The 18,655-nt window shown below is 27.9% G+C and overlaps 12 protein-coding genes across 12 annotated transcripts; 5 read left to right on the top strand and 7 right to left on the bottom strand. All coding sequences in view use genetic code 6, as the record gives it.

Annotated features, from left to right (window-relative positions):
• The first annotated feature begins 719 nt into the window (after positions 1 to 719).
• On the top strand, positions 720 to 2,678 carry PTMB.379c (hypothetical protein). The annotated part of the gene is made up of 1 exon (XM_001347167.1): positions 720 to 2,678. The coding sequence occupies one exon, from the start codon at positions 720 to 722 to the stop codon at positions 2,676 to 2,678; it is 1,959 nt and encodes a 652-aa protein (XP_001347203.1).
• Positions 2,679 to 4,329: 1,651 nt separating this feature from the next.
• Positions 4,330 to 6,066, bottom strand: PTMB.378 (Acid phosphatase). The annotated part of the gene is made up of 3 exons (XM_001347166.1): positions 4,330 to 4,610; positions 4,641 to 5,703; positions 5,731 to 6,066. The coding sequence occupies 3 exons, from the start codon at positions 6,064 to 6,066 to the stop codon at positions 4,330 to 4,332; spliced, it is 1,680 nt and encodes a 559-aa protein (XP_001347202.1).
• Positions 6,067 to 6,672: 606 nt separating this feature from the next.
• On the bottom strand, positions 6,673 to 7,646 carry PTMB.377 (Mitochondrial carrier protein). The annotated part of the gene is given in 4 exon segments (XM_001347165.1): positions 6,673 to 6,897; positions 6,923 to 7,130; positions 7,149 to 7,295; positions 7,324 to 7,646. The coding sequence occupies 4 exon segments, from the start codon at positions 7,644 to 7,646 to the stop codon at positions 6,673 to 6,675; spliced, it is 903 nt and encodes a 300-aa protein (XP_001347201.1).
• A 294-nt stretch (positions 7,647 to 7,940) lies between these two features.
• Positions 7,941 to 9,050, top strand: PTMB.376c (Oxidoreductase). Its single annotated transcript, XM_001347164.1, has 1 exon — positions 7,941 to 9,050. The coding sequence occupies one exon, from the start codon at positions 7,941 to 7,943 to the stop codon at positions 9,048 to 9,050; it is 1,110 nt and encodes a 369-aa protein (XP_001347200.1).
• Positions 9,051 to 9,099: 49 nt separating this feature from the next.
• Positions 9,100 to 10,060, bottom strand: PTMB.375 (hypothetical protein). The annotated part of the gene is made up of 3 exons (XM_001347163.1): positions 9,100 to 9,676; positions 9,697 to 9,959; positions 9,986 to 10,060. 3 exons carry the CDS (start codon positions 10,058 to 10,060, stop codon positions 9,100 to 9,102), a joined length of 915 nt encoding a protein of 304 aa, XP_001347199.1.
• Positions 10,061 to 10,080: 20 nt separating this feature from the next.
• PTMB.374c (hypothetical protein) lies at positions 10,081 to 10,361 on the top strand. The annotated part of the gene is made up of 3 exons (XM_001347162.1): positions 10,081 to 10,156; positions 10,182 to 10,241; positions 10,267 to 10,361. The coding sequence occupies 3 exons, from the start codon at positions 10,081 to 10,083 to the stop codon at positions 10,359 to 10,361; spliced, it is 231 nt and encodes a 76-aa protein (XP_001347198.1).
• Positions 10,362 to 12,371: 2,010 nt separating this feature from the next.
• On the bottom strand, positions 12,372 to 12,787 carry PTMB.373 (hypothetical protein). The annotated part of the gene is made up of 2 exons (XM_001347161.1): positions 12,372 to 12,659; positions 12,683 to 12,787. The coding sequence occupies 2 exons, from the start codon at positions 12,785 to 12,787 to the stop codon at positions 12,372 to 12,374; spliced, it is 393 nt and encodes a 130-aa protein (XP_001347197.1).
• A 149-nt stretch (positions 12,788 to 12,936) lies between these two features.
• Positions 12,937 to 15,481, top strand: VATA1 (Vacuolar proton ATPase subunit a). The annotated part of the gene is made up of 3 exons (XM_001347160.1): positions 12,937 to 13,091; positions 13,115 to 13,223; positions 13,247 to 15,481. 3 exons carry the CDS (start codon positions 12,937 to 12,939, stop codon positions 15,479 to 15,481), a joined length of 2,499 nt encoding a protein of 832 aa, XP_001347196.1.
• Positions 15,482 to 15,732: 251 nt separating this feature from the next.
• PTMB.371 (hypothetical protein) lies at positions 15,733 to 16,152 on the bottom strand. Its single annotated transcript, XM_001347159.1, has 1 exon — positions 15,733 to 16,152. The coding sequence occupies one exon, from the start codon at positions 16,150 to 16,152 to the stop codon at positions 15,733 to 15,735; it is 420 nt and encodes a 139-aa protein (XP_001347195.1).
• Positions 16,153 to 16,200: 48 nt separating this feature from the next.
• On the bottom strand, positions 16,201 to 17,196 carry PTMB.370 (hypothetical protein). Its single annotated transcript, XM_001347158.1, has 3 exons — positions 16,201 to 16,428; positions 16,455 to 16,628; positions 16,654 to 17,196. The coding sequence occupies 3 exons, from the start codon at positions 17,194 to 17,196 to the stop codon at positions 16,201 to 16,203; spliced, it is 945 nt and encodes a 314-aa protein (XP_001347194.1).
• Positions 17,197 to 17,308: 112 nt separating this feature from the next.
• Positions 17,309 to 17,860, bottom strand: PTMB.369 (hypothetical protein). The annotated part of the gene is made up of 1 exon (XM_001347157.1): positions 17,309 to 17,860. One exon carries the CDS (start codon positions 17,858 to 17,860, stop codon positions 17,309 to 17,311), a length of 552 nt encoding a protein of 183 aa, XP_001347193.1.
• A 183-nt stretch (positions 17,861 to 18,043) lies between these two features.
• Positions 18,044 to 18,539, top strand: PTMB.368c (hypothetical protein). Its single annotated transcript, XM_001347156.1, has 2 exons — positions 18,044 to 18,126; positions 18,155 to 18,539. The coding sequence occupies 2 exons, from the start codon at positions 18,044 to 18,046 to the stop codon at positions 18,537 to 18,539; spliced, it is 468 nt and encodes a 155-aa protein (XP_001347192.1).
• The last annotated feature ends 116 nt before the right edge of the window (positions 18,540 to 18,655 follow it).

The raw sequence follows: 18,655 nt of genomic DNA, 5'->3' as shown, positions 1-18,655 counted from the left end.
ATTTTTAGTACTGAATGAACCATTTACGTTAAGATCATAAAGAAATTGGATTAAGAGAATTAATTAAATTTATATGAAAATAATTAGATTTTCATAGATTTTGTATTAATTTTTATAATTATAAAGTTAATTGAGGATAAGTCTTGAATAATATGTAGATTGTAATAAATTTTTACTAAGGTTGTTTATAATGAATAGGCCATTAATAAATATGCAAAGTATATTATAATATAAAGAGAGTATTAGTTTGAATGAGTGAGTCAATTTAGCTGGAACTCTAAGAAGTTCATAAAGAATTTAGGTAGCATGTTTATGGAAAAGGCATTAAATTACGAACAGAAGCTGAGTTGCAAAATTAAGAATATTGGACGAAAACTTCTTAATTGTAAGTAATTAAGAACTCAACAAAATACAAGATTGGATTGAGTTCTTGTGGAATAATTTAATACCTTTTTAATTTTTAATTCAGAAGCATGGCGAAAATAGTAACATTTTATTATTATATAGACATTGAACAATTATATCCAGCATATAAATGTTTGAAATTTTGTTATTATATTAAAGGGATTCTATTGATAAGATGATAGGAAAATTGTCGTTTGCTTATGGAAATAGTTTAGAATTCTAATTAATGTGATGCTCATATTTGTATCTTAACAATGTTTGAAAAATATATTAATTTTTGATTTGTCTTTGGGCAAAGGAGTTTGGATCACGAAATGAAGCCACATCAATAACTTAATACAGATGAAGATGAAATGCTTCCTGATGAGCCTTGGAAAGATTACATTGATCAATTCAAAGACTTCAAGTAGAAGGCAGGCCATAAAACCGAATAAGATGACTAGCTATTGATAAAACTTGAATAAAACATCAATCAGATTGGTAAGGGTCCTAAGCCTAATCCTGATAAAGCCTAATTCATCCACAAAACGAAATGTCTTTTGTTGAGAGTTAAGAAGGATTTACATTTATTTTTTGCAGAGGAGCATGAATTGAATCTCCAATGCATCACAATTATGTTAATTCAAATATTAGAGGATTATCCATATATCTTTAATGAATTACAACAATAGATACTGGAGATGCTTACTTGTCTGACACTAAAGGATTATACTTTGATCCTATTGATCAATTCGATAAGTCTAAAGGAGTATATTAAGAAATTAACAAAGGAAATATTCTTGGATTCAACACAATACAACCCAACAAGTGAAATTCTTTTTCTATTAATTGTGATGATGATTGCCCATTTTGATTTTATCAAGAATCCAGAATTAGAGATGGTGTAATTGGTAGTGAAATGTTTTCAGCATTATCAGGATCAAAGAGATAAAACATTGAAGGAACGGGAAGCCTATGACTAGAGAAAAAAGTTCGAAAAAAAGATAGTTAGAAAGCAAGGACTGGATAAAGAGCCATAAGAACTTCCTCCTGAATTGAAATACATGTAGGTTCCACCAGAAACTTGTAAAATATTGAAATTAGGTTTATCACTCATTCCGAATAACATTTGTTAAATGCCTTCATCTTATAAATATTAATAGTCTGAGGAGATCATGAAAGAAACATCTCTTAATGTCTTTTTTTGTACATTAAGTTTCAAGATTAAATAAACACTAGTGTAAACGATAAAAGAAAATAAAAGAGATTTTGATGTAGTCTAGATGTTAGTGGACATCGCTGGAATGCCAGAATGCTTTACACAATAAAGAGAGGCTTTGAGAACTGTTAATATGTTCTTAGAAGGATTTGATGACACTTTGTTATGGATTAAGTTTGATTCCACCAATCTATTCGACAATAGCAACTTAAATAATATATTGATCTTCGGAGACCCCACTAAATTGACTATAGATCAAGGATTATTTTATGATGGTTGTGGGTGTTATTTTGATAAGGATTAAGTGCTTCAATTGGAAGATCCTTTGAAAATCAATAAAAAACAGATCTCAGTGGTCTTTTGGATGGTCATGTTTAATCCTGAAACTAGTAAGACGAGAGGTGCTTCAAATAATTACTAAATACGTACATTGCTGGGTTCTAGTGATGGATTTACTTCCTTGATTATTTCAGATGCCTACTCCTAATTATTGGGGATCACCAATGTTGGTCCAGATGGATATGGATACAAGTTTTTTGAACCTAAGAATTCTGAAAAGAACCTTTCTGGATGGAATCATGTTGTGATCATCTTAGATAATGAATAACAATCAGCATTTCTATATTTGAATGGCAATTATGAAAGTCAAATAAATAAAGTGACTACTTAATTTGATATTTAATTTATTGGTAATAGTGCATCATTGGATTAACCGATTGGTTATATCTGCGATTTGCGTATCTATCCTAGAATTTTAAATGAAACAGAAATTAAAACATTGTCATACTACGATAAAAAATAGGTTATGCTTAATAGTAAGTCAGACATTGTAGATTAAATTCTGAGTAATAAAGTTATTGTAGATCTTAAAAGATTATTAGGCTATTTCACAGGTAAGAACTCTGAAGCGTTGATCTAGGCTCTTTAAATTCTATCTAAGTTATGTTAAGCCACCACTATCTTTCGACTGGAGTGTGCCAAGTATGGAATCTTTGATTTGGCTATGCAACTCTTACCTTCCCCTAATTAACAAATATCATATTATGCTGGATAATTAATTAATAATATGAAATGAAAATAAATAATTAATTTCCAATAATTTTAATTATAAGAATATTCTTAAATATATTAAGGAAAAAATAACAACTTTGTCTGTTAAAGATGATCAATAAGCCCAATTTAACTGCATTTGATATAACCCACTTAAAGAATTAGTAATTAAGCATATGACATGGCAATTAAATGAAAAATCCACATGTTTTAAATTCTAATGGCCTCATTAAATAAATTGCTGATAATGAAAAGCATTAGCAAATACTCAGTTGAATTGTCTTAAGACAAAAGGAATGAGTCTAATGTGTTCAAGCATATTATTGTACATAACTGATAATATAATTTAGTGAGTCTAAAAAATGAGCCTATTCTTAATCTAAATTATTTCTAAAAAGAAACTATATAACAAATAACTTTTATCATCAAAAACAAAGAAGTCAATGAACATATATTAGAATAGAAAAATAACAATTACAAAAACTAATTTGAGTTAAGCACCCAATTTTAAATGATTAGCCTGATCTCTGATTTATATTAAAAATATAAAATTTGAAACAGTTAGAATAATAATTGAATATTGTTAATAAAGATTATGGATAACACATTTAAAATAATAAAAAAAACTAATTTACATGTCTAGAATTATCAAATATTTATGAATATAACTTCATTTAATATAGGTTTAATTAAATAGATGATTATTTATATATATATAATTTCCCAATATTTGAGTCTAGTCAATGATTATTGATTGATAATATATGAAGTGAAGATTCTGTTTTAGATTACGCGATTAATTTGAATTAGTTAATAAATCTATATTAATAATAAATTATTAATTATATTATTAAAATGATGAATGAAGATAATATGTAGAATTTATTGAACAAAAAACAAACTTTTGAATCTAAATATGAAGTATGAGTGCGAATTAAATAGGAAATTGTAGCATTAACTTTACGAATCAATTAATTGTAAGACTCGGTACAGAGAAATCTTGATTTGGATGATGAGCATATGACATTAATCTAATTATAGAGGGATCAATCGTATTTATAGATTATGAGTAATTTAGAAAGAAACTCCTAGATTCAATACAAACAATGATTAATGAGCTTGAGAGAGGAGCCAAGGGTTTTGAATAGAAAAAATAAGTTAAGAATGCAAAATAGTAGTTGGCAAAATAGAAAGATCGATACTAACAACTATCAAAAGAATTAAATAAGTTGTCATTTACTCAGATTGAACATACCCAAAATAAAAGTCAACAATAGAATCAGATTTCTGAATAATAAGAGCAACAATTTACACATGAATCTTTAGATTTGGAATCACAAATGATCTAAGAAAGACAAGAAGACATAAATCATATTTAGAATCAGTCAATGACATTATAAAAAATAATGAATGAGTTGGGATTGAAAGTAAATGATTAGGGTAGGTAAAGTGTGTAATTTAAGATTAGTAGCTTGATTTAGTTGTGCATGATCTCCAACAAACAAAATCAAATGTAGAACATGCTAATTAAGAGATAAAGGAAGCAGCCAACAGTTAAAAATAGTCGAGATCAAAATATTATATTATGTTATTTATTGCATCGATGTTATTGCTTGGAACATTGGGTGCACTATTAATTTCTTGATTCATAAATATATAAATAATATTTAATAAATTCAAGGTAGCAATTGCTCTTTAATTTTCTGCCTTCTAATCAAATAGAAAATTCCCATCCCCAAAACACCAAGAATGAAAAACCCTATAAAAGTCCACAAGATAACATTTAAGGCCTTACTGCTGCTGTCCTAACGGTCCTAAACACACCAAAAGTAATCCACAACTTCTTGAGTGACTAGATCCAATTATTCAAAATAGATATGAGTGGAATTGTGAATAGTCATAATACCAATTCCATCATTATATCCAGTCTGATATACAGTGTATGGTTGGCTTTCATCTAAAAATTAATAGTTAAATCATAACATACATGGAACCAATGGTGTATAATACTCCTGACCAGCAGAACCTTCAACTACATAGATGGGAGCAGCGGAGTTCTTCACTAGATGTTATTCTGGTCCATCAGTGATTAATCCAGTATTCACCTATGATTAATTATTAATGAATGGGGCATCTCGCTCATAATTATGTTGATGAGCTGACATATAAATAGCCACTCTGTATTTGGTGAATAAATCAGCGAATGGCCTTAAAGCTATAAAATTTTGGGAACACTAATTATCACTAGAGTCACTACAATACATGGGGAAATGACTATTAACTATTATCCAAGGTACTTTCTCTCTATTCTGATTGGCTTAATTTAAATCATTCTCCATAATCTAAACCATTTCATCTATTTATTGCTGGTTACTATCATCATAAACAATATTGGTTGGATTGTAAAAAATGTAATGAACCAAACCCAAGTCTACACTATAGAAGTTATAATAGTTCTTTCTTGTATTGTATTAAGATTTATCAGGGGAGAGGAAGGACATCCTATAGAAATCGAATTCATAGTTTGCTCCTGAATCATGATTGCCAGGAGTCGATAATAATGGGTAATACGATGTAAATGTAGTCATGTTTCTTAACCACCAATCACCCTATTAACAGTCTTGGGATTCGAGATCATATGCCATGTCTCCCTCGAATATTAATGCATCATAAACACTTTGATTGTATTGGATTGATTAAAACCAATCGAAGGTTTGTTTAGATTTGTTACCTGTCCAATTTGAATCCATATCTCCAAAGAAAATGATCTTGTGTTCTTTGTTGTCATATTATTTTAAAGGCACCTTGAATTGATACTTACTGCTTTTGGTTTAGATGTCTCCATATATTTCATAATAATAGATCTGACCCAACCTTTAAATTGTTTAAGAATTCAAAGATACTATATTTATATAAGTCACATAAGTGAATTATTAACTTGAATTCTCATAAATCTTACTCATATTCAAAATTCTAGTCTCTCTTATTTTAATCCATGAATCAATTCCATTATCGTCAAAAATATGCAAGAATCCCTGTGGACAATAGGACTATTAAACATATCATTGTAAATTTACCTATGTATTATAGGTAATGTCAATTATGTCATCCTCTTTATTGTAATTTGTATAATAATATCCTAAACTAATTCTTTGTCCATATGGGATACAATTATCACCTAAATTTGTTGAAACCAAAAAAGATTTATTAACGAATTCATTTTAGATCAGTTCATCGTTTTAATAGTGTTAGAATTAAAGAACACTTGAATTGTGGATTTGGAATTCAATTTTAAAGTTTCTTTTAAATGGATTACTTTTTAAAAATGTTACATGTTAATTTTCAGATGTCGATATGAAAGTATCATATTGCAAATGTGATAATTAGAATTGACAACTCTAATCTCCAAACATTACTATCCAGAAATCTTGTTTGTTGCTTAAATGATCTAGTATTCTCTTGATATTGCATTCATTTATAAAAATTAAGGCTATTGACTCAATCTTAAAGCTCATTACATCGAGTTCTTCAATCTATAGATTTAGCAGTGAGTTCCCATTTAATATGTAAGAATTCCCGTATTGATTTAGTAGTTTGAATGGTTATTTACCATTTCTAGTGGGCAATCTCAAAATTAGAGACTTCAATCCCAATGTGATATTATAATCTGTATTAATTTAGAGTGAATAATTCTAATAGATCTGGGTTGTATACACAAAATAACGATTCTCTAGTAATTCTGATTGAAATTTTAATCTCATTCTTTTTACCTGAACAAAAGTATTGCATTCTTCCTAAATTAATCAATTGCTAATACATAGGACTTATATTGAAGTATAGCCATAATCTAACCCTCTTAATTTGAGTAATAATCACCAAGTATGATTTATTCATCAAATGTATTGCAATTCTTACTTAGAACTAGATGAATATTTGCAACCACAAAGATCAGAATCATTAATTTTATGAATTTATTTATATATGAAATATCAACACACAAACACATTATTCTAATACAATCATCGATTTAAATACTTCTTCGCTGTCTCAAATGCATAAAACCCTATAGCATTAGCATAAAATGCTCTAAAAATACAAACTGAATATCCTTTAAATAGGCATCTCCAACCATTTTTGCCTACCTATTCAACCAAGCAACTATAAAATCCTCCATCCAAAAAATGTGGTTTATACTTTCTAGTCTTACCAATACCTGTATCACACTGCAAGATAGTCTTTATAATCTTTTAAGATAGACTTTCTAATTACATCTTAAGGATATCCAATAGTCCAACAAGCAATGCCTCCCAAACCTCCAGATATTAACATATCTAAGTTGCTTGCCTCCTTCTACTTTTTTACAGATATTAGAGCGTCCTTCACTACATCATAAACAACAAATAAAGCTGCATATCCTAGAATTTCTCTTTAACAAGTAACATTCATCCCTCGATACAAATAAGATATGCCCTCCTTTCTTGCAATCTAAAATCACTAAGAATTAACCTATATCATGCAATCCACTGGATTCTTCCACATTTTATTCACATTTTAAACTTGCATCTATAATCTGCATTTAGCCAATTCAACAGGACAGGATATAAATGAAGCAGCTAATCCAGAAAGTCCTCCTGCTATCATGCTATTATTCAATATTACTATTTACTTACTTTTAATAACAAGTTAATGATTATTTACTGTCACCCACAAAGAATCTCTTCCAAAACTCGTGATTTGAAAATACAGTTGCCTAGAGAATCGGAACAGAAATAAAAGGAAAGAGCATTCCCTTATAAAACGAAAATATCCCTTCATTTTTCATAATAGATGTGATTGTTTTTATAATTCCATCATGTGACATTTACATTCTCACCTTGATTGTATCCATTGGATGACTAGACAGTATATTACACATTCCACTAAAAGACCCAGCCAAAATATCTAACCCAATTTATCTTCTGTTTTCATAAGCCCATTCTAAAAAATCACTCATTAGATATTTTATTTAATGATAATTAACTAATGTCATAAATATTTTAGCCTTTATTTAAATTTTAGTTGAAGTCATACCTACTCTGGTTTGTCTCTATTCATCAAGATTGCTTATATCTCAAAAACTTAAGCATTATATAAATATTGTCAATATAGAATATGTTCAAAATACATTATTTACTTAGAATAGAAATCTTAAGATTTAGTGAATTTAATAGTCCATATTAACATGAAATTACAATTAATTTCCTATTTAAACTAATTCAAAATGGATTTAATATCAAATAATAAATTAATGAATATACTGTTTAAACCTTTAAAAATGGGAGATATGCTTCTACCTAACAGAATTTGTATGGCTGCTCTTACAAGGTAAAGATGTGATATCAACGACTTAATCCCAAATGATTTAATGGTTAAGTACTACACTTTAAGAGCAGAAGCTGGATTCATGCTAACTGAATGTGTTCCGATTTCCGAAAGAAGTTTAGCATTTCCAGGATAACCAGGAATATATACAAAGGAATAAACTTTAGGATGGAAAAAGGTTGTCGATAGTGTACATGCAAAAGGAGGGAGAATTATTGCATAGGTTTGGCATTCAGGAAGAGCCTGTCATTCATCATTTTAAAATGGATTACAAGTTTGGGCTCCTTCAGCTATTACCCCAAGAAGTAAAGTAAGAAGATCACAATTTTTCCATGAAGTCCCTCATGAAATGACCATAGATGACATTAAATTAGTCATTTAACAATTTAAATAAGCTGCTATTAATTGCAAAGAAGCAGGATTTGATGGAGTCTAATTACATTGTGGCACAGGGTACCTGATAGATCAATTTCTCAGGGATAGTGCCAACAAAAGGAATGATGAATATGGTGGGAGTATCTAAAATAGAAGCAAATTTTGCTTAGAAGTCATTGATGAAATTATTAAGATCTATGGAAATGGCAGAGTTGGAGTCAAGATTTCTCCTGTTGCTAGAGTGAATGACATGTGTGATTCGGATCCACTATCACTATTTTCTTACTTGATCAAGGAGTTCGATGCAAGATAATTGGCCTTTATTGAATTACGGGATGATAATGATATTGCTAATTACTCTAATTATGGATACCCTGGGAGCAAGGAACAAATACCAGACTTATTTCAAGCCTTTAAACCCTTATTTAAGGGCGTGTTGATAGGCAATATGGGCTATACTCCTGAAACAGCCATTAAAAATATCGAAGAAAACAGGTTTGATGCTGTCACTTTTGGAAAGTTATTTATATCTAATCCAGATCTGGTAACTAGAATTCAAAAGAACTATGAGTTAAATTACAAATGGGATGAAAGCACGTTTTATACCAAAGGAGAAAAAGGCTATCTAGATTATCCTTTATATGAAGAAGTTTAATAATGAATTTGTAATTGATATCTATGTGTTGATAAATAGTAATAGTTTGTTAATTTCATTTCTAAAACATATTTCTTAACTTTTTTTATTATCGACTTTTGAGATTAATGCTATTTTTTGATAAATAAATGCTCGAAATTATATCAGCTTATGATCCTAATTTGCTTTGTTGTACACTCTTTGTAGGCATAAGCATTTGCATACTCTATTGCACACTCAGTTTTTTATAATTATACATGCTAATTTAAGTATTTAGATGCACATTTGATTGAGATTTTGATTAAATTTTTTTATATTAATTGTTCTATTTTACTGGAGAATGACCATTTTCATTTAAGATAGCCTTTAATTTTCTACTCACTAACTCACTTTTTTTAATCAGCGGTTAATAATTTAACTTAGTAGTTGATAAACTTGATTGTTGTGTATATACTTTTGCTTATTTAATCTATTTAGCTTTAATTTGAGTTGGCTTAATTTTGTTTAACAACGATATTAGAGACTTAGAAACTGAATCTTCCTATTTAGTTTCACCCATCTTCAGCATTTTTACAAAAGGTAGATCATTCTAATTATTCTTAGTGTGAACTAGCATTCCTAATTGATACTTGATTTGAGTGTAATGGTATTCTCTAAATATAATAGATGATACTTTCGAATTTTATTGTATTAGTTTATGGCTTTAGATAGGGGAAGCATAAAAAAATGAGGAGTATCCAATCGATATTTATAATATTCGGTTAAATCTACCAATTTAGATCCTATTTGATTTGATTAATAATAGCTTCTGACAAATGCTTCATCTTTGATTTCTTAGGCTTTCTCAAAAAAGTCAATCACCCATTTCTTATGAGAATGCTTTATCACATCATCGATTGGTTGGTCATCATTCTAATTATACTTCAAATATAGAGCCTGATTTTATTTTCAAATGATATTACAGTTTTAAGAAGAAATGGGAAATTGATTTTGCCATCCGTTCTTTGCTTTTCACAAAACAAACAATTAATTTGCATTATATTTTAATTATTATTTAATGAGACCTATTCCCTGGTTTGTTAGATTGGGCATTGATGTGTCCATATTCACAGTTCCTATCATATTATTAGCAAGTATTTTAGTCTTATGAACATCAAGGTTATCCAAGGTTGGGTACACATTTTCTTAACAATAGAAGAAGAAAGTATAGAAGAAGAAGTATGACTAAATCTTTGATAATTAGATTTCGATGAGATATAATACAGAAATGATAGCACCTTATCAAGTGAAGAAGTGATCAGCTTCAGATAGAGACTTGGATTTCAAGACTTAATTTGAAAGATGAAATACATATTAAATCAATATAATTCCTTTGAATAATGTAGTATAAGTATTAAAATGCCCAAATAATATTATCATTTGCCTGCTAGTAAATCAAAAGATATATAAAATAAATTTACTTACAATAAATATCTGCAAACAAAGACATCAATTATATTACAAATTGAGATACTGTATTATCAAAGCACATCAAATTTTAAATTGATATGAAATTACAGAATTTTAAATAAACATAGTATTTGCATTAGTAATTGTTTCTTGTTATAATTTAAATTAATATTAGTAATCAATTTTAGCAATTTCTTTGAATTATAAGAAGATTACCATTTCAGAATTCCTCATTTAGAAACTCCTATCTTAACAAGAGCACAATAAATTCAAGTTAATAAAGTTAAATGAAGTAGGTAAGAGTTTAATATCATCAAAAAATTACATAAAAATATATTTCTCTCACCCTAAGTGTAAGGTTTTTCAATTCATCTACGTCACCATACCTCAAAGACAATATAGCAATGAATTACTTATAATTTACAGAACATAAGGAAATGAATATGATGTTGAATAATCAATTAAATAATGAGATCTGTATTAGATACTGAATCACAATTAATGAGCCAAACATTAGACTAAAGAGCTGTTTCAAAATTTCTATTGATGATGGGAGAATCAAAAAATATTGAAGTGGTAAGAAGTATAGCCATAACTAATCCAGGTTTCATTAAATTCTATTGTAAAATTAGCATTTTTGGATTTTCTATGAATTGGTATACAAGAGGAATTTCAACAATTTTAAGTTATCACTATTCTTCAGATGATGCTGAAATTGTTTTATATATGATTTTTTAGGAAGTAGCTAATTATTTACTCTCAATTAATATTGAAATTTAACATCAAATAATAATCTATTTTGATAACACAGAAAAAATATTTAATATTTTTAAACCTTTCAATATGAATCTGATTTGATATTGATTTATTTACTGAAATTATGCCCAAACTTATGATCATTCTAATATTATATTGATTATATTAGCCTCAATATTAGGAGGATCAGTACAAAATAAAAATTGATTCATTCTATATTTATTTATACAATAAGTGTAATCATACGTTAATATTGTAGAAGAAAATTCATATTGAATCAAGAATAACGCTTATTCAACAGTAATCTTGAAAAATAAAGTCACCCATAAATCGAATTGATCAATTAAGGTTGTTCTTATGCTTCATAATAAAATTGGCAGATGAATTTTATATTGTTAAATGTCACTTATGCAGTTGAAAATTTGCAGACAGTATTTACAATTTCTACATGTAACAATCATTATATCAGTCTTATTTTAACTGGGAAAGATTTTTTGGAACATGGAAAGTTAAAGGCCATATTAAATACACACAAGATTCATATTGGAAAATATTTATGATAAAGAGATATAAAAAATAAATAAAAATTAATCAAACATCGAAAAAAAATCTTATTATTTATGAAGGAGAAACAGATAAATTAGAAAAAGGATTTTAAGGAAGGTGGTATATTCATAGCTTCCAAGAAGATCCAAATTGCAATGGAATTTGGTCTCTATGGATCTCGTAATTCAGTATTATAGTACTTTAAATTTTACCTATTTGTTTATTGTTATACCAAGAATAATTGATTTGATACTACATTATATTTATCATTTTTGTAGTTTAATTAAACTAATTATTTTTGTACTGCTTTATTTACATTTTAATATTAAAATTACCTAATCGAATACCATAATAATCAAAATAAAATCTTAGATTATTAATAGCAATTTTTTCATCCATCAACTTATCTTAGGCTTAGAAACTTAAGAGTATGAGATTAAATTGCTTCAAAACGTTGTAGTTGATTTCATTATTCTTTAAAATAACGTAGTTTTAAATCACAATTTATAGTGTGCTTTATCTTCAATTATATAGATAAAGCAATTAATAAATTAATAAACTATGTATTTAGAATAATTTATCATAATAGTAATAAAATCAAAAATTTTTGACATTTATCTCCATTTCAATACCCTCAACTGGTAACTGAGTAATGATATCTTCGATAACGAATTTGACATTGATTTTACAAGGAGTTGAAGGAGGAGTAATAGTGAATTTAACATACATACCTTCATCTTTAGACAATATTAGAGAATTATTCTTTATTGATATTAGATGAGGCATATTCGTTTTTATTTAATATGATACTCCTTCTCTTTTAGGATTAATATATAGCAATCTTCTATTAGTTGTAATGCCACTGCCAACTTGTAATGAATAATACTAGTTCTTTAGATGAATTTTACCTTAATTGGAATGTGTTTCCAAGCTTCCAAAAAGAATTGCCACTCTTCTGACACATTTCCTAATACAATAGGTTCATTGTCATCGACTTATGGGCATAATTACATTGGAAATAGATAATATAAAAAATAAATTATTAGTTTAGAAATTTATGGATAGTTATTTTAATGTTCAGAATATATTAATAATTTTGAATATCAAGAAAAAGAGTAATTCTATTTTTAATATTGCATTTATAATATTTTTATAACAACTAATGATTAGATCTGAAGGTATGAGTCTTTATTAGTTGTTGATTCCCAGAGAATCATCCTATGATGTTATGAGTGAATTGGGTCAAATTGATAGTGTGATGATAATCGACCATTAATAGCATTTATTATCTAAGCCATTTATCAATTAAGTCCAAAGGTAATTATATGTAGGATATGTAGATGCGATGAAATATTGAACAAAGTAGAGTATCTACTCGATTAATTAAATCAGATAGGTTAAACAATAGATCATGTTTATGATTTCAAACTAATGCTATAGGAATTTGATGTATGAAAATATTAGTAATGTAGAGAGTCCTATCATTAAAGTAAATTCAAAAACATACATTTATAAATTAGATTGAAGAATACATAACTGGAAAATATTAATAAGTTCAATAATAAATTGATACTCTATCTAGATTGAAATCTAAATTATAAAATACTAGAGAGGCTAAGTAGGCAATGATTTATGCAAGGGATTGGTTGGGAGGAGCTTACTTCCATAGCAAATCAAGTACTGCTTTAGACTTTGATGAATAAATGATCAAATCCTATCATTAACATGGTGGTATGATGCCTTCTTAGAAGTTTACTCATTTTGTTGGAGTCATGAACTCAAAAGATTATCAAATATTCCAAAGAACTGTGTTTCGGATAACTAAGGGGAACTTTATGGTCAATTAGACTCTGCTGTCTGTTTCAAGAAGCTGTTTTTTATTGATATTTCCTACTTTTTCATTGTAATCAGAGACCTGGAGAAAGATTAAGAAACTGTGTGATGTGTTGAAAGTAGACCATATTTCATTACCATTGACAGAAGAATAATGGGACTAAAGATATTGCGATTACGATAAGGATATAGCTGAGATAGAAAACATGAATAAATTGACTCATTAATTATTGCAATCCATTCTAAAGCCCTTATTGGAGGATGAAAATACCTAGCCATCATTACTCTTTATACGATTCTTTTTAGTAAGGGAAAGAACACTATATGAAAATCTGAATAAAGTGAAAATGTAATAAAGCATCTTTTTGGCCAACCTATGGGTTAGAACAAGTGAAATTTAATTGTTGGAGAATATACTTTAAACTATTAAATAGAAGAATCCTCATATACCTGCTCCGTAAATTAAAATAAATGAGATTGTCAATTAGCAGCCACCAACCTATTTTTAAACTAATCAATTTAACAAATTATTTTAATTGATCACTGAGACATATGGAATTCCTGATTATAAGGAAATAAATCCATCAATGTTTTCCATAATTACCTTTCCATTTCTATTTGGAGTCATGTTTGGAGATATTGGTCATGGGGCTGCCATTTTGATATTTGGAATACTGCTTTCAATGAATAAAGTGTTTTCACCCAGATCAGAGTAAAAGAAACTTAGAGAATAAAGAATTCAATTAGGATTGCAAATAAAGAGATAAGTAAACTCAAAAGATTTCAATGATGAAGATCTCAATGATTTTAATTTAACTTAGATTATTTTCGATTTGAGATATATGTTGTTACTTTGTGGAGCATTTTCTCTTTATACTGGTTTCATTTACAATGAATACTTTGGACTTTCTTTAAATATATTTGGATCATGCATGAATATATAAGATTGCACATACCCTTTTGGCCTTGATCCATAGTATGAAGATCTAAGCTTTAGAAATTCATATAAAATGAAATTGGCAATAATAATTGGGTTTAGTCAAATGTTATTAGGAATACTATGTTCTGGGTTTAATTACTTGTATTTTAAAAAATGGATAAATCTTTTCATACTCTTCCCAGCACGACTCCTATTTTTCACTTTATTTATTGGTTACATGGTAATGTTAATAATAATAAAATGGTCTACATTTTATGCAGATACATCATAAGCACCTAGTATAATTACAACATTAGTTGATATGTGGATGCATGATGGATAAGTCACTTTAAAGACTTTCGAATCAGCAGATTATCAAAGTTAATTGCAAAAATTAATATTAGTTATTTGCATATTGTGTTTACCCTTCCTTTTATTTGCTCCCATAATTGCTGATTCAATAGCAATGATAAAACAAAAAAAGAAAGAATCTGCAAGATTTGAAATGATTCCTTAGAACATCAATAGCAATTTATCAAATGATGATTTCGTCTCTAAATAATCATAACATCAATCTTATATAGATATAATTGTTGAACATCTAATAGAAACTCTAGAATTCGTGCTCGGATGCATCAGTAATACTGCTAGTTACCTGAGATTATGGGCTTTATCTTTGGCTCATTCTGAATTAGCTAAAGTCCTATTTGATTTAACATTGAAAGAGCCGATTGCAAATGCTGATTTATTAGCATCTTTGCTTGGAATGCCTGCTTTCCTATTGTCTACTTTCGGGATTCTATTATGCATGGATTCTATGGAATGTTTTTTACATGCTCTAAGATTACATTGGGTGGAATTTTAGAGTAAGTTTTATAAAGGCAATGGATATAATTTTGAAATATTTTCTTATAGAAAAGAGATGAAGAAATATTAAGATAAAATGAAAACTTGAGTAATGTTTGAATATCCTTTGTAAGTATTTTTTAATTATATCATGTTGTAAACCTTATTATTAACTTAAAATATTTCATTCTCAAATATTGACCCAATTTAAAAATATAAACCTATTTATTTCTTTATTTTTATTTTATGTATTACTCGAGAAAAGCGGATAAGAAATCAACTTATAAGGTATGTATTAACGAATATTGATAATGTATATAAATATCAATCATAATATCTAAATAGAAAGTTTTAGATATTTCATTTATCGCAAGTCTTTTTGAGCTTATTCAATAAATGCTCTTTCATTGTTTTAACAGTATGAGATAATTAATCCAGAAAGAATTATATGGATTGACATTACTCTACTCTCTTTAAAATGGCAATGAATTCATTTTTGCTCAGAAGTCCACTTTTTTATGATTTCCTTTTACGAATTTTCCTAATTGCTTTACAGATAACAATTTCAGATTCTTTAGTGCCATAATAGTCGTGGTTGGAGAAGTTATAATCGAACAAACTTCCATTATTTGACAAGTTTTCAATAATAGATGGTTCAGGACTATGCAATCCAAACAATGATAGGCGCATATTTTGGTCCGATTATAGTAGACTAGGGTGATCTTCTTTAGTATCGATTTCTTATTCGCACTAAGAGAAGATAAAATCGTTGATCTCCATTTAGAATTATAATATATGTATCGAATATGATGAGCAATGTTATTTTAATCAAAAAACGTTATATACGTCCGCAAAAATTTAATAACTTTAATTCTCTGATTCATTTTATTCATCTATCCAACCAGTCGTGAAAAGGATCTTATTTATCAATTTTCCATAGTTTTCATTATTTACATTTTTTATTAATACTTACTTCAAACCATACAATTCAAATAACTATAGAACATCCTTATTTTTGAGAGTATTAAATAAAAATGATATCATCTTCAGGTTGGCCTATAGCTTATAAATGATACTTTTACATAAGTGATTTTCTCACATAATAATTTTATCAAATTATTATTATCCACTCTCTCTTAACAAAATTCTTCAAGCTGTTCAATTAAATTTGGATATTGCAAAATTAGCGATTCTATAAATTATAAAATACTGTATTCCTGATGTCTAACGAAAGCTCTGAGTAGCACAACGAAGGGCTAAGCATTATATTAGTACAATTACTTATGGCTCAATTATATTTGAATAATTTTATAATAAAAATATTATCTCTGCAAGCAAAGGTAAATATTCTGCATTTTCTTGTTGAGGATTCAAAAGCTGTTCTGTACAGAAGTTAAACACTTTATACATTTAATTCTAATAGGTATTATTTTTCTATATGTAAAATTTCATTGATTTTAAAATTTTGTAGGTCAATATTTGTCTTTTGCTTCCTCTGCCAATTTAAAACACTGCAAAGTAATCTGCACTTTCTTCAGAGATCTAATTGTGCTCTGAACATGAGTCATTTTTCATATTATTAGCTTCCTATAGTTTCTCTATCTAATCACAGACAGCTTTTATTTTCATTGCTCTTTTGTATTTAAACCTTTTCTCCAACATATCCCTTCTTAGTTTGCTCCTAAACATTTCTCTTTTTAGAGTAAGAATAGAAGAATTAGTGATCTAAGTGTTGTCCATATTAATTTATATTTATAATTATTAATATTCTCCAAATGAATAATTTAAGGCAAGTATTATTAATTATTTTACTAATACTTCCATGGCTGTAAATTAATATTTATTTCCACTCTCTAAAGATTGATATTTCAAACACTAAAAATGATTCTAACTTCTAGGATATATTATAATATTTAGATAAATAACTAAATAAAGTTCAAACTCTGGAGCCTTTTTAGTGGACTTAGGTTATGAGTTATTGTTTCACCTGTCCGAGAAAATCCTCCATACTGTCTATCATTTATTTTATCTATTGAAATTGTTGGATTTATTGAGCTGGATTGCTTTGTTTGACTTAAGAAAAGAAGTCCCTTGCAGCATTTAAGATTGGATTGGAAGTGGTTTTTGGTTATTTTCTATACTTTTTAGTTTTTTTGTCTATTTTTTTGGTGATCTTGAGGATTTTTTCGACAGAGTCTAATGGATTATTGAGTTCTTATTCTTCATCTATTGTGTCAGATTAAAACGGTAATGATTGTACTGAAAAATCCTCTTGGATGTATTTCATTCTAGGAGAAGGGCGCCCCAGCAAAATAGGAGATAGCAACATTATCTGATTCGAATCCTCGTTCCAAGTATTGAGATCTTGTTCATCTGAGAATGTGTTCTCCATTTATAAAAAATAATTATTAAATATCTTATCATTCAACTTAGAATATAAACATCCGAATTCCTGTTAAGAATCGTCATAATTGAAAAATAAATCCATTTAATAAAAGCATTTTCATTAATTGTCTTAAATTTTACTTTAAAATTAAATATAGTTTATATTGAAAAAGGCGTGGCTCAATATTAGTTTATAATATGTTGTTATTTATAATTACAAAATTATTTATTAATTTTTTTTTTTAAAATAAAAAAAGATCAAAATTAAAGAGTCATGTGATATAAAATGTGTTCTAAGAGCGGGTTATTTTATTTAAAATTTATGTCTTCTGCTTGTTAAGATAGTTCGACTAGAGGCATTTTCTAGAAGTAATTATTCTACTCAATTCTCGCTTAGGGCAAAAAGCAACAACAATTATGAGTAAGTAAATGAGGAGAAGAAGAAAACAGAGATTTGCAAGAACTTTCTTTTCAAGGGGTCCTGCAAATATCAGGAGAATGTACAGATAATTAAAATTAGTGTTCATTCGCCCATGGAGACAACGAATTAAGAGATAGAGTACCTGCGAATGAGAACTTCAAAACAAAGCCATGCAAGAACTATCATAAGTTTGGAACTTGCTCCTATGGATTAAGGTGTTAATACTTGCACTCGGAAATAAAGGACAAGATTAAATGGTGGGGCTACTTACAGAAATAGTTTAAAAAGAATATGGTTCCATTTACTTTTCCATGGGAAAAGCAAGACAAGACATCATAGATCTAAAGAATAGACATTCTGAGATTTTAAAGAGTATTTAAAGATTATCAAGAGGTAGAATAATAACTATCATATTTTAAAAACCTTTGTGTATGAGGAATTTATGTTTTAATAATAATAATAATAAGCTATAAATAT

This window comes from Paramecium tetraurelia (assembly GCF_000141845.1).
Source record: "Paramecium tetraurelia macronuclear, complete genome".
NCBI lineage: Eukaryota > Ciliophora > Oligohymenophorea > Peniculida > Parameciidae > Paramecium > Paramecium tetraurelia.
This window is presented reverse-complemented; position numbering and strand designations above follow the sequence as displayed.